Raw genomic sequence first — 15,377 nt, 5'->3', positions numbered from 1 at the left:
CCAGACGTGTCAGAAGAGCAGGCTGGTTGGAGTGAACACACAGGAAAGAGCTCTCCTCTCTGCTGAGGCTGCAGCACGTAAACGTGTCGTCCTGTAACCTTTTCTCACAGCCACAATGCTCACAAAAGTCCCAACAATGACTGGGTGTCCCTGACAAGCTACCTTCAGCCAGAGAACTTTATAAGCACGGAGGACTTGAAAACCAGGATTTAGGCTCATCTGACCAGTGGATGAATGTTTAACTGCTCAACACCACTGATGTCAGGGTGATTTACTCCAGTTACAATCATTAAGGAGTAGGGCTGCACAATACGGCCAAAATCTAATATCTCGATACACAATATATATCTTGATATCCTGATTTCTCCTCTAAATCACAATATTAATGTTGAATCCAACCCTTTGATGCATAAAATGACATCAGTTCAATGATTCAAGCAGACCTTTCAGTTGGATTTGTAAGATTTGAATTCAAAAAGGGGAAGATCTCAGTCAGGTAAAGTTTAGCAAACCTTTTATTTTAAACCAAACTTTATGTAGTTACATATCTTTGGTAGAGCCCGACCAATATGGGATTTTTGGAGCCGATGCTGAAAACGCCGTATTATACTCTTACATTAGACAATGGTGGACATGTGAATTAACAGTAGCATTTATCTCTGTTTGTCTCACAAAAAAGCAACTAACATGACGTTAAAACATCATTCTATTGTCTTACACTAGATAATGGTGGACGGAGGGGGCGGGCACTCAGGCAGTGTGCAGCCCAACACACAGACACACAGGGGCAGGAACAACAGAATCTCCATGAAGCAAAAAAAAATTAATTTGCTACATTTTGGCCAATCTTGATTAATCGGTGACAGGCATGATCGGGCCGATTAATCCGCCCAACTGATTAATGGGGCGGGCTCTAATTTTTAGTTCCAGTAAAATTATTCATTCAGATATATTCAACTGGCTGATAATATATATAATATAATATAATATAATATAATATAATATAATATAATATAATATAATATAATATAATATTATATTATATTATATAATATTATATTATATTATATAATATTACACTATGGATAATGTTGGTCATGGTGACTTCAGTCTTTGAGCATGGGGTCTGGTTGAATTGTATTGCATTTGGGTTTGTCTTCTGATAATATCCCAGCTCGCAGTATTTTTGTATTCAGCTGTACAATAGCATCAAACTCATCTGCCGTCACGTTTTGAGCAGTGCTGAGCTGAGTGCCTTGATGGACCGGAGTGCGCTGAAAAGTGAAAGTGAAACTTAATGACATGTAGCGTTTGTTTCTCATAGGGAACAGTTGGAAGAGAATCAGGCATCATACAGGCAACAAAGCAAACCCAAACAAGCAAGTACACTTTAGAAAACAAGCCGCTGTTAGAGGAGCACTGGCTGAGCAGCAGAGAGTGAAACGAGCGAATCACCAATGAGATTTACTTTCCGACGTCTGAAAACATTAGTGTGACTGCGATATAATCATTTTGTACATCTCACTTGCAAAAACCAGCGAAACATCAAGTATATTCGATATAATCCCCAGCCCTGTTAAGGAGCATTTCAAACCCCAACTTTAACTTCTACTGAACCTTCATCAAGACTTCAAAGAAGCCCAGCTCCAGCAAGGAGGAGAAGAGTGATCCTTCACCTCCTAGGATTATCAGAGAAATTCAGGAGAATTTTCTTCAAACGCAACAAGCGTGCTTTAGGGCGCGGTCACACTTTTATCCCCTATCAGAGGTGGTGACCTCAGCTCAGACATCACCTAACTCTCACATACAGTGCAGTTCTCTATCAAAGAAGGTGAGACCACAAACATACACATGACATTATGTGAACTCAGTGACTCTCAGAAACTAGGTGAACAACTCTGCTGACCCACTGGCATACTGACCACCCTCAGAAGGTTTATACCTTCTAGCTCTGTTCACCGGTGAGTTAAACCTGAGGAAGCTTTAAGGTGACACGCCTTCGGGAACTCAACCAAGTCCAGGTGCTGTTATTTGCACAGCAGGCTGGGACTTGATGTAGGGACTTTCTGTAAAGTGCAACATAAAAACAATGAGGAAGCAACAAATCTACGATATCATCAGCATAATGTTGGTTTCTGAAGATTAAACCTCCTGTTAGTTATTGTTTGTACAGATAAGGAAGTTTCTGTATTAACTGCTGATGAGGTGATGCATTATTTTTGCGCACAGAATGACGGCTAACCATGGGCTTGGAAAACAAAGGACTGGAAACAAAGGAGCAATAAAACTCTCCCAGAGAAACAACCAGTTTTCATCTCAAACCCGTCATCCCCTATTTTACAGGTTTGGGGTCTAAATAGCCTCTGACACGAGTTTGGACACACAAAACTGACTCTGAGAGCTTCAATGAAATCATCGGTTTATTCACCTAAAGTCTCTGTCTCTTCTGATCCTTTTTGTGACGAGAGACACATCAAAGATCTGAGCTTGTCAGTGACAAAAACAAGAACTTTTGGTGGAACACTATGAGAAATTATACCACAGCCAGTACAGCCTGGTTCCTGGATCAATTTCCAAACTTTTTTCAATTACACTCTACTCTTTAAGACAAGGCCAGGTTTTAAAAGACCAAAAATCCCTAAGAGGCACCTTCAAGTCCCTGACACAGAGTCATATTGTGACAGGAAGCTGTCAGTTATCAGCTGCTGAATCTGAACTTCTCAAACTGAGCAAAAAGACCCTTTTCTTCCTGCTGATGCTTACTACAGGATGTTGTGGTTGTGATTGGAAGGATACTGTCAACATATTAACTTTTCAATCTTCCACTTTTTAAAGGGGACATATAATGCTTGTTTCTCCTTTTCACTATGTCAGAGTGTCAGAACAAGCATGCAAATATCACAGTCTCACAAGTATTACGACGTCTGCTAAAACTACAGTGTTTTAACTGCTAATTCACCATGTAAAGCCGAGCTGCTCAGCAGAGCAGAGTCCCTGCATCCAGCACTCAGTCAGTCAGCTCTTGGTGGGTGTATCCCTCGGTGGTGGTTGTGTGACTAACTGACATCACAGAGGAGGAGCTGCTTTATCAGTTTACTCCAATAAAAACAAAGGATCCTCGTGTCATCACGTTGGTCAAAATCTCGCGGCCATCTGGCAATGACCTGTTTTCAGAGGCATCAAATCTCGTTCTAGGATATTAGAAAAAATACAGTATCTCATTTTTTGAAAATTCAGGGGGTGTAAGGTCTTGTTTTCAAATTTATTATATTATATGTAAGTATTAAATCAGGGATCAGCATGATATGTCCCCTTTAATTGAAAAATAAAAAAGGAATACTGTGAAATTTTACTGAGCTCCAGTTGTAAGTCAGAGTAACAATCCATCCAAAGTAAACCGAGGGTCTGGCATTCCCTCCAGGTCTCTGGACATAGATTTTTGCAGCCTTTGTGGTTTGAAAATTGCATTCTATTACATTACGATATCAGTTACAATTCGATTGATTTGTCAGCCTAACAACAGGCTGTGGTTCCATCAATCTGTGATCCAAAGAACAGGAGTCATGAAAACATGGAGTCTTGAGGGATAAACTCTGTTACATGGATCTCTCTAGCAGCTGTCCTCCTGTACAGGCACAGTTGCAGTGTTAATCACTTTCTGCTTCAAAAATCCAGCATCCAGAGCCGTGTGTGTGTGTCTGTGAATCAATGATGAAGAAAAATCAAACACAATCAGACAGTGAAGCCTCTCACCTCATAGGACCAGACACACTGCACCCCGGCAAACCTCCGCACACAGCGGCCCACTTCCACGTCCTCGTGTGTGGTGTACATCTCCTGTAGACACTCTCGTATGTGGGGCACCATCCTCTTCAGCACCTCCCGGCTCATGATCACCCCTGGGCCCCCCATGCAGAAGTTCTCCCCAGGCTCCAGGGCCAGCTTCCCCAGCTCGTCCCGGGCACCCATGCCGGTCTGGCCCAGGAAGATGGCCTCACTGCTGTTGAGGCTGCGCAGGAAGCCTTCCAGCTTCTCTCCCTTGATGTAAACATCGTCATCGGCCCTCATGAACCACTCGTACTTGTCCAGGTAGTGGTCATGCATGTACTTAAGCATCATGAAGGACTTCTTCTGGGGGGGGTATGAGTCATCCACGTTCCTCAGAGCCACTATGGGAATGGGTAGGGAAGTGTCCGAGCCTTCACTGGAGAAAAACTCCACCTGACCTGGAATTGTTTGTGCCCATGTCCTGTAAATACACAGAGGCGGATGAATTATAAAATGGATTATCTGGATTAATAAACGCCAACAACAGCAGAAAACATCAAGGCAGTCAAGCTGCAGACCTCCACTATCAGCCAACTCTATTGGAGGATCCACTGCTCCACTGTCAGAAGGAAGTGACATCAGGATATGAAATACAAATTTCAAAATAAAAGTTGCCGTCAAAGTTAAGTTGAGTAGACACATCCAATTATTCTGTTTTGTTTACCTCGGTTAACCTGATTCCTCGATAGTGTACTAAGGAAAGAAAAGGTATTTTTACACGTCTTCTATAACAAAACATGTATTACACAGCTCTGTTTGATGTAATGATCTTATTTTAATTTGTTCATTTGTTTTGCCCCAGCTTTCTTAGCTAAGCAGAAGGATAACAGTTTCCCCAAGAAAACTCTGATTCAGGATTTTTGGCTTCGAGTTATTCAGAAGAACTGAACACTCAAAGAAATGAACATTACTCTCTCACACCAGATTCTTATTCAATAAATTCAGCATGTGCATCTCTTAATATACCAAAAGCAATTTGGAAAAAATAGCATTAGCTTGCTGCTAACATATGGGGGAAACTGAATTTATATGCTAGCTGTTAGCATATATTGATAAAATGTTGGTTTTAATCCAGAATTTCAATTTTTATCACAGAAATATGTCACAGTTAGTCTCTGTATGCCACAGGTGTCAAACTCGTGCCATGGAGGGTAAAGAGGCTGCAGGTTTTCTTTCCAGCCAAAAACTCCACCAGCTGATTTCACTAATTAGTCCCTGAGCTCTGCTTGAGGGTGATGTAATCAGTGAAATCAGCTGGTGGAGTTTTTGGTTGGAATGAATGCTAGTGTTTTCTTACAGGAAAATAAACTAAATCTTATATGCAGGCTACGGCTCAAACTATTGCTATTACCACTTCAAGACACTAGATGGCCTACTTCAGTCAAAAGCATATAACAAAACAATAAAAATCGATGTCAGGTGACATGCAATTTTGTTTACTTGTTCTTATTTATTTAAGAACAGAGATATCCAGATCCATTGACCAATTTCAAGTTTATTTAATTGTAAACTCTTTGTTTTCTCAATAAAATGCTGTTTGGTCTTTTCTTTTTTTATTTAACTTCACATCCTTACATCACTTCCTTCTGACAGTGAAGGGGCTCTCAGAGTGGAGCTTCCAAGAGAGTTGGCAGAGTGTGGAGGTCTGCAGCTGGACCCCTCTCAAAAACATAAAACTGTAAAAGCACAAAGTAAGCAAGCGCAGGCATGAGTGTGAAGCACAAATGTGGCCCAACAAACACTGCCAGCCAGTAATTTCTAACTACAGCCCTGCATTTGGTTCCTGGAGTTCCTGAGAAGCTGTTGACCTTAAGACTGCTTTAGGATAGGAATCTAGAAATCTAGGAAGGAAGGAATCTAGATTTTTTTCGACACTCCAGGTACTGTGTGGATTTTTTAGTCACAAGCAGCATATGCAAAATTCAAGCGTCTTGTGGTAATGAGAGGAATTAGATTTAAACTTCACTAAATGAGGTAATAAAGCCAGCAGAGGTTTGTTTGTAAAACATGGGGCAGGAGAATAAAAGACACTGATTGTATCTGTGTGCAGCTCCTCTGATATCTGTCCTCTCCATATAGCGATGCTCAGTCTTGTTTAACCTCAACAGACCAGATTTGTTTTGGAAGAGAACAAGGGAGGCTAGTAAACCAAAAACATTTGTGTTAGATGGGGATAGACCAGTTATCGACCAGGCTGATTATTGGCCGGGCTAATTATCAGTCCCGATATTTGGCATTTTGAGGCATAAAGGCATCTGCCTTTTTTTAAAATCTGGCATTTAAACAAAGTTAAGTGTTGGAGTTTGTTTTGTTCAAAAGTTTGTTGGCAATGTTTTCACTTCTACTGCAAATGAACACCTGCTCCAAGTATCGATTATCAACCTTCTTGACTACTAATTATAGGTATCGCTTGTGAAAAAACATATCGCTCTATCTCTTTTTTGAGTTAAAGCAATTGTCATAATGAATTTACAGTTTCAAGTATATATTTTTCTTACTTTAGTAGTGGTGGGACTTGATTAAAAAAATTAATTAAATTAATTATGCCATTTGTAGTTAATTAATCGCAATTAATCGCATTTTAATCACATCACTATCCAACATCAGAAGCAACACTTTTCAATTCAAACAGTTTTTGGTAGAAGACTAAATCATTGAATATTCTCATACGCAAGTTTAAACAACAAAATCCTGTTTATTTTGTTCAGAAGATGTTTTTTTTGAGGACACTACTTTCAAGTACATTCATCAGCCATTATGTGGTAAACAGTGCTGTAAGGAGATTAAAAAAATAATCTTATTAATTAAAGGATTTGAAACTAATTGATCTAATTAATCACATTTTAATCTTATATCTGCTTAAGGTCCCCACATATAAAGAATTTGAATTCTAAGGCATTACAAAATCATAGTGCATGACTAATGAGGGAATGAATGTATTCGAATGAATACACGAAAAAGAGAAGATTTGTAAATCCTTTTTTTTTTCAACTTTTTTTCAACAACAATATTAATTAAAATGTCCGTGTTCCCTGCCATTTGACATTGGATTACTGTTTACTGCGTCAATAGAAGTAAATTATATTTTCAGCGGAGCGAGGCGGGGTCTGGTGGAGCTTGTCAATCAAAATCCTGCTCGAAAAACTACTGTGGGTGAGAGCGGTGCGCTCTTTAGACGAGAGCTCAGCATGGATATGAGGAGAAATGTGAGATGACAGAGACACAGAGAGACGCTGCGAGTCAGAAAAGTTCAGGCAGCTCACGCTCCAACTGAGGATGTAGCTCAGAGAGAAAGAGCGGCGCCATCGTGAGAAAAGACGACGGAGATCATAAAGAGGAAAAATGGATGGAGCACCCGATGAACACGATCAAAAAAGTTTGATTTGTCTGTTTTTTGGACCAAAAATAGGAAGAGAGACATAAAAGAAGAGAGTCCACTCTTCTTAAGTAACTTTGGTGTTTACATGGTCATAGAAAACATTATTATTTGGGTCTTAAAAGATCATCCAAGATGCTCTGAAAATGGCCGGTAGCTAATGAGTTAATCTTGCACTGATTTTTATAACGCGTTAATGTGTGGTGTAATTAATTAATCTAATTAACGCGTTAAAGTCCCAGCCCTATACTTCACACAAGAAATTAATATTAAATAACAAATTTAATAAGAGTATGCACCATGACACGATATGCTTCTTCTAATACAGAAGAAAGTTGATCATTTCTGCAATTATGTGCACAAAAAAATATCGGTATCAGAAGTTAAATATCGGCATATTGGATGCCGGCAAAAAATCGGATAATGTGCATCCCTAGTGTTGATGTTCTGGGTATTGGAAGCAGTGAGAGGAGTGGACAGCGTGATTGACAGCTCTGTTGACAAACGAGGCTCTTCTGGTGAAAACATGAGGAACAAAACATTCTCTCATAACTGTGAGAACCCCCCTGCGATATATTTCTATAGTCTTTGGATGCCCTGTACAAAACTCATCTCAGCCTGGTCGCTTTGTGTGTGATAAAAGATGACTTGAAGACCTAACATTATCACTGGTCCCAAAATCTTGACACACAAATTCAAGTTTCTCACACAAGTCTGACAGAAAAAAATGATCCAGGTCGTTGTTAGACACGTGAGGCTGTCACACAGCTGCTGCAGAGAGCTGGACTGATTAAAGAGAAGGAGAGACCATAAAATCAATGCAGATGTGGACACAAAGTGAATCCTGCTTAAAAGGTTTTCATTCCACAAGGTTCATCATACACAGCTTAGAAACACGAGTTAAGGTTTCAATGCAAACAACATAGTGTGATTATTGATATGTTGTTTTTTCTGTTTGCTCTAATAATGTTCTAACCCTCCTCAGGAAACCACAGATGAGAGCTGCTGTGAGTAAAAGTTTGCTCAACAAGTTTCCAATGAAAGGAGGCTTACATCAGCTGACATGTTTCACTGCATCAGCATCCCTACAAGTAAGTCTAATAAAGCCATCGCAATGATTTATGCATTTGTGGTAATCTTACTCAATCTTCTCTCATTCAGTGCACAAATACCACAAAAACTGTGAGCTGTATCTGTGTATGTAACTGTGAATGTATCTACGATTCCCTTGAGGTCAGCACACGTTTTCCTTTTTCTCATTCCTGGGTTTCTTTCAAAACTAAAGGAGTGAAAATTGGCTCAGGGGATTTTTTATGCAGATGGGCAGTGAACACGATGTTGTAATGTAATCTTCAAAAGCAAATGCTCCTGGTTAACAGGCCAGAATGAGTGTATTCACACTTCAGAACGGGTACCTACTAGGGGTGCACCCATCACAATTATCTAGCTGATCACTGATCTTTAAAAAGCCTGACCTGTTGATATTTTGGGCCAATACTGATTTTTACTTTTTATTTTTCATAACTGACAGCATATACCTTCAATGTTCCAGTCTTATTTTATTGAAAATCATTGAACAATACCTTTGAAACAATAAAATCTTTGCGTTTTAACTTAAACAACCAATAAAGTGTCCTGAGTTTTAGGTCTCAGAGCAAAAAGCAACAATGGCTGGCTGTCAGACCTTCCCTGAGGTTTATAAGATCAGTTTCATATGTAAGGATGGGCCGATCACTGATCTCTTATCTCTGATCACCGATCACTCATCCCCCAAATTTAAGACAATCAGCACTGATTGATCAATGTATGTCTAGTACCTACATGTTTCTCTCTTTTCTGTCAAAGTAAGATCTCTTTCCTCTCCTCCTAACAGCTCTCCTCAAAGCCACAAAAACTCCACTGACTCGTTTTGCCTCACAGGACAACAAGCTGCTGGCCTCACATCCGACTTAACATGTTAACGTTTGGGTTTACATTGATTGGTCCCAACTTCCTGCCTCGGAGATGTCATATCAAAGACGAGAGGGTTGTAAACACTGCACCTTTATCCAGGAGTAAAGGAATTCAACCTAAAAACATGGCAGCTGAGCTCACAGCTTTACACCAGACCCATAGTCACCAATGTGTCCTATAGAAATTGTAAAGTGTTTTTTTTAACCTTATTAAATGACCCTGTTAGTCATTTGTCAGGTCAAACCTCTCCACTGAATATTTCTTTTAACATGGGGTATGCCAAGAGGTCCCTTAGCAGGGTATATGCTAAAATCCTGAGGATGATTTCAATACCTTTTTAAGACTTTTTCAAAAACCTTTTAAAAAGTTTTAAGACTTTATCGCAACTTTCAGTTGTTGTTGGCATCCACTTTTTAACAGTTGTAGTCTACATTTTTACAGAAATGATGTAAGCTAAGGATGAATAAAGCTTGAAAGAACAAATGAAACTAAAGGCGGGTTTATCGACACTCCCACAACAAGAAACAGCAGTTATTCAAGGCCAACTTGCTGAAGAAAATGAGAAAATATTTAATCATTTTTAAAATTTAGGACATGTGCCAGAGATTGTGTGATTTGCTTTAATGTTGTATTTAATTTCTCTTTTTATGAAATTAGAAATGACGTTAATTTATAGCTGGTGTTTATACCGCTCACAATCCTTATTGTTGTATTTTATTGTAACTAGAGTCTTTATGTATTTTTTTTTATGTTTTATTCTTTTTTATTTTTGTATTTTTCTACTGACTCCATCGATTTCTGCTGTCAACACAACATTTTTCTAGTTTGGGATCAATAAAGTAACTCTATTCTTTTCTATTCTATTCTATTTTAGAACTTTATCAGCTGAATGTTTAACATCCCAATCAGGGGACAGTTGCAAGGAGGAAAATAAATATTCATGGATATTTTTTGGGTCAAAGCTTGAATACCTATGAAACTTAATACCTCATAAAACCACAATTAAAGACTTTTTAAGACTTTTTAAGGGCCTTAATTTTCCCAAAATTGATTTATCAACTTGTAATACTTTTTAAGACCCCGCGGACACCCTGCTTAGGCACTGAGACACTTTGAGTCCAGTGAAAAACGAGCTCAGTGATATTTAGCAAGTTCAGTTTTGTGTTCAACCTTAACTTCTGTGATCATAGCTGTCAAAAACATCTGACTACATCTGTCCAGAAACACTGGATCAGTGTTCCTCCTGGGATGCGTTTCCAAAGGAATCCTGCTTTTAAAACAGACAGGGAACAGTCACTTCAGAGATTTCACAGAATATTAGCACATGAACTACCACACATCACCTGATTAAACTCTCTTTGAAAAGGAAGGACAGTGTGTGGACTGTTTGACTTGGGTATAGACTCCTGCTGGGGTCTTATGATGCATGAGTGCACAGACAAATCAGGTATTTACCTTTTCTGTCTATCCACTGACACTGACTATCAGCTTTGCTTTAACCTCAAAAAAAGTATCATAATTATGTATGTTACTGTACATCCCTGTTTTACTTTATTAAGTGACACAGCATGCAACTCTGCTCATTCTTCTAAAACTCTCAAGATGTTTGTGCAGAGTCATATTTCAAAGAAAAACAAGAAAACTCCTGCACACTAACAGATATGAATCAGAAACCAGCTTCCCAACTGATTTGATAAATTCACTCAGAAAACTGCACTTTTGAGAGCTTAACTGTGAATAGATGGGCTTGGTGTATTTTATTCATAGTACTAGGGTTTTATTGGGGGTCTTGTGCTGAACTCGGCCCCTCTCTTGACACGCTTCTGTTAGTGTATCTGATCCAGGGTTACCTGTGATTATAAACCCTCTAGGACTTGGTGTTAACAATCAGTAGGTAGGAATAACAACAGCTGATATTACCTAGAAAAAACTGTGCCGGGAATTAGCAACAAAAGACAATGAAAATGAGTGTATCTGAAGGAGTCATACCTGTGTGCAGCTACGGCTCGGTTATTCAGGTACTTCTGTGCAGTCATAACACCAACAAATAAGAAATTATCGGACCTAGCGCTTGGTTTCTCGGTCACCGGTGTACCGTTATCCTGCGGTGGCCATAATACTCCGCCGTATTCCTTCCTGAGAGCTCGATTTAAGCCACAGCCGACTAGGTTAGCTTTTCGTTTCTGTCCAGCTTTCTTCAGCTCGGTCGCTTTGGGTAAAATGAGTCTGGACGCCAGAGTGAACCCGACCACCAGTCCAAGCAGAACACTGAACCATGCTCTTCTGCTTCGCCCTGCCATCCCCCAAAACTTTACCAGCCCACTGTGTCCTCACAGGTCCAAAAAACGACGAATATCCACAAACAGATACGGGATAAAAATAATTAAAAAAGAAACATTCAAAGGCTGAACCAGTCGACCTCCTTCGTGTCCACAGACCGGACTCTCTCACACTCTCTCATAGTAGAAAAGCCCTTTTCTTCCAGTTGCCTACGTAGCATCACAGCAGTCTCCTTGAAGACGCAGCCTGAACCTCTCTGAACCGCCGCTCCCTCCGGTCATCGAGCTGTCATCCTCTATCGATCATCAGTAAACTTGGCTACGCACTGACTAAATGTGGCCGTTTGCTTCTTTCCCCTTTTTATAGGCTCCTTTCTCATTATTATCTCGCCACCGGGAGACCATCGGACTGTGGCGAACGCTGATCGCGAAGGATTAACGGTAGTTTGACCTAACTGTGTTTCCGTAGAGCGTTCTGACTAGCTGGAAGGAAGGGGGCGGGGCCCCAGACTTTTTTCTAAGTATAATAAATTAAACAACTTTATTTAAAAAGATAGAAAAAAAGTTGCAACGTTTTCATCTTAGAATAATACAAATTTAGTTAAATCCACAAATGTGTAAAACAGGACATAATATTATTGTGCAGATTTATCCTAGAATATAAAGCAAATGCCGAAAATTCAGATCTGGAAAAAATTAGAAAAAGTTTATGTAGTAAAAACGCTATGCAGTCTGCACAAATAATATACTCGTGATATGTGTTCCTCACCAAAGTCACGTCAGAGACTATTTGTATAGCACTGTAATAACTGTTCAATCTTAAAACTGCAATATCATCAAGAAAAAAATCCATTCAGGAAATTGAAGATTTAACTTGTTCTCCCCACAGTGTGATGTACAGAGCCCCCCCTTATAAGGGGCAAATAAAAATATGTGTTTAATGTGCATGACACTATGGTAGGCCTACGTGATTTACTTATTTTGGATTTATTTTTTTATATTTATTTATGTTTATTAGGGATTATACATAGCCTATGTATAGATTCACTAGAGAATAAATGATGGTGAATGGTGAAATTGGTGTCAACCTGACAGTCTAATGAACTAACGCCACAGCCCGGTCAACAGCCGGGTGTGGGGGGTGTCTCACCCTCCAAAAATAAGGTGATTCTCACCCACTTATATGCTGGGAGATGTAGTTGTTGAAACACCATATGACAGTTTTAATTACAGTTTTAACAAATAATGCAACAATACAGTCATAGCAATAGTGGAGTTGTCACGTCTACAGATAATAATCATAGACAAAGGGAAATAGACATGAAAGTTACAAGAAAAATAGTCTTAAATTTGCGATTCCAAATGCCAGATCCTGCTTAAATTGTGATGCAGCAGAGACACCGTGTATTTATGAAACCTAAACTAAAATAACATAACAAAACTTTTCTCTCTGCATAGCTCCCCCTTTTCCCCGTCAAAATACCACAAATGCTTACCAAAGAGCTAAATTCTGAGTGATTTCCCACTAATACATTCACTATTGTATGCTTGTAGGTTATTTTATTTCATTTTTTATACTTTTTAGTTTATTCTTTCAACTTCTTTAATGCATTGCCCTTATAATCTTATTTCTTCAAAAACCTATGGGGGGTATTTGAGGAGATTTGTCGTGTTTGATCATTTCTTAAATATAGACATGAACTGTGCAATCAGGTAGAGACCTCAAACCAGCGTAGCTTGTCTGGAGACAGCTGGCGGGTCTTGAGCTCCCCCGTGTGGTCATAGTCGTTTGCTCTGACCACGACGAGCCTCTTTGTTTCTTGAGTAAGAACCGTTTACAGAGTACTTAAAGTTTTTATGCTTTAATATTTCTGAATGAACGATAAAAAAAAGGCTTGAAAACCAACAGAATATCTCAATAACGGCTGAGTCACTTCAGCCGCTGACTGTTTTTGCTGATCATCCCAAGTGCTTCAGACCTGTGTGATCTACATGTGCAATCATTATTTATTTTTATTAGCACAATTATCAGTTGACTTACCATTAGTTCTGTTGTACTCCTTGCTACTTTACTGATCTATGCATACCTTTGTTGATTTCACATTTCCTAGTTTTTGCTTTGATCTTTTCTCATTATGTTTGCATTATTCACTCTGCTGCTGCGACAGTCAATTTTCCCACAGTAGGATTAGTAAAACATTATCTTGTCTTTTTGAGTATGCTTTCCAGTTTTTGCAACACTGGCTTGTTTATGAACTTCACATGTAGGTAACATCGTTACGAGTTCCGTTTATGGCTTTGCCTGTTATCTATATTTTGACAGAAGGCCTCAGATTGGGCTGCATTGGTCTTACTGGGAGACCCCAGTGTTGATGGAATGTAAGTTTAAAGTTGATATTAGACTCTTTCTAAGCAGATCCTGTGTAAACCACTACTACCACTACTAACCACTACCACTATTATCAATAATATTAAGTCTCTTTAATCTTTTTAACATTTTATAGCTGTTAGTATACATTAGTCTCTACTGGGTGGGCCAGAAAGATTTACCCACCATATATCTCTATTTTGTTTGCTTAGCTTTTGTCCTAGAAACTTAAAAAATTGAAAAGTTTCTCTCAAAAGGCATAGCTTTTTGATGTACTCAAGTTCATTTGTTTACTCCTAATGGTTGTCGAGTATGGCATCGAAGAGTAAGCGCAACCAGATTGCGGCCTTGAAGAAGGCTGGATTGACAACAATGCAAATCATGAAAAAGGTGAATGTTTGTCGTAAGACTGTCTACAATGTCATGAAATGATACAAGAAGACTGGCAATACCAAAAGGGTTGTTGATGGTGAGGAAGAGAATCCAAAGGAATCCTCGCAGGAGCATGAGGGCAACAGCAAAGGAAGTGAACATCTCAAGAACTTCACTGAGAAGAATTGTCAAACAGGATCTCGGACTGAAAGCACTAAAAATGCAACACAGACAACTGATTTCAGCTGCTTTTAAGAAAAAACGGCTTGACATGGGGAAATGATGCTGCCGGAAATTCAGAGTGCCGCAGACAAAGTCCTGGTTTGGTCTGACGAGAGGATCTTCACCGTTCAGGCAGTGGTCAGTTCCCTGAATGACAGGGTTTATGAACATGTATTTGTTTATGATCATGGTGTGGGCTGCTGTTGCATCTGATGGCTCAAAGTCTCCTTTGGTCTTGATTCAGGAGGGTGTGAAAGTGAACAGCCAGGTGTACCTTCAAATGCTTGAAGAAAAAATGTTGCCTTGGTGTACCAATGCGTTTGGAAACCAGTATTTCTTCGCACAAGACGGAGCACCAGCTCACACATCGATCCAGTCACACAGGCCTGGTGCAAGCAGCACTTTCCTGGTTTCTGGGACAAGAACATGTGGCCTCCGTCAAGTCCGGACATCAATCTAATGGACTTTGCGATCTGGTCTATCATGGAGAGGGAGGTCTCAATAGTATCTCACAGCAGTGTCACCGCTTTGAAGACAGCTCTGATGAAGTCATGGTCAAAACTTGATGCAGAGACAGTGCGGCTCATGCCAGGCAGTGCCAGGTCGTCTCCAGGCTATGATAAAGGCAAAGGGTGGCCATATTGAGATGTAAATCTTTTTGGTGACAGAGAATAAAGAATAGAAACTGTGTTCATGTTTTGTTATGTTTGTCAACAAACATTTTTGGATAGTCCTGAAAAAACGATGGGTAAATCTTTCTGGCCCACCCTGTACTTTTGAATCAATTCCTTTTATGTTTCCTTCCACACTTCTACTAAAAATGTTCATTTCATCTCATAAAAACTTTTCTGTTTATTTCAGCATGGTCAGTTGTCCTTTAATGACTTGTTAAATTAGGCATTGGTTTAAAAACAAGCATCGCTTTCAGTGAGGGTTGAATAAGACCACACAAAGCAAACAGAGACTCTTGATGCAGGCT

The 15,377-nt window shown here is 39.5% G+C and overlaps 1 protein-coding gene across 1 annotated transcript in view; it reads right to left on the bottom strand.

Annotated features, from left to right (window-relative positions):
• Positions 1 to 11,903, bottom strand: part of chsy1 (chondroitin sulfate synthase 1) — a 67,765-nt gene extending 55,862 nt beyond the window's left edge. The window contains exons 1-2 of the mRNA XM_074667186.1: positions 11,147 to 11,903; positions 3,754 to 4,249 (exon numbers count right to left, since the gene is read on the bottom strand). Of these exons, the coding sequence (XP_074523287.1) occupies positions 3,754 to 4,249; positions 11,147 to 11,457 (807 nt within the window). The 5' untranslated portion in view covers positions 11,458 to 11,903. The remainder of the gene's footprint in view (positions 1 to 3,753; positions 4,250 to 11,146) is intronic.
• Between the last annotated feature and the right edge of the window lie 3,474 nt (positions 11,904 to 15,377).

This window comes from Halichoeres trimaculatus, unplaced genomic scaffold, assembly GCF_033239565.1.
Source record: "Halichoeres trimaculatus isolate MK-OKI-2021-1 unplaced genomic scaffold, fHalTri1.1 fHalTri1_scaffold_3, whole genome shotgun sequence".
Lineage (NCBI taxonomy): Eukaryota > Metazoa > Chordata > Actinopteri > Labriformes > Labridae > Halichoeres > Halichoeres trimaculatus.
This window is presented reverse-complemented; position numbering and strand designations above follow the sequence as displayed.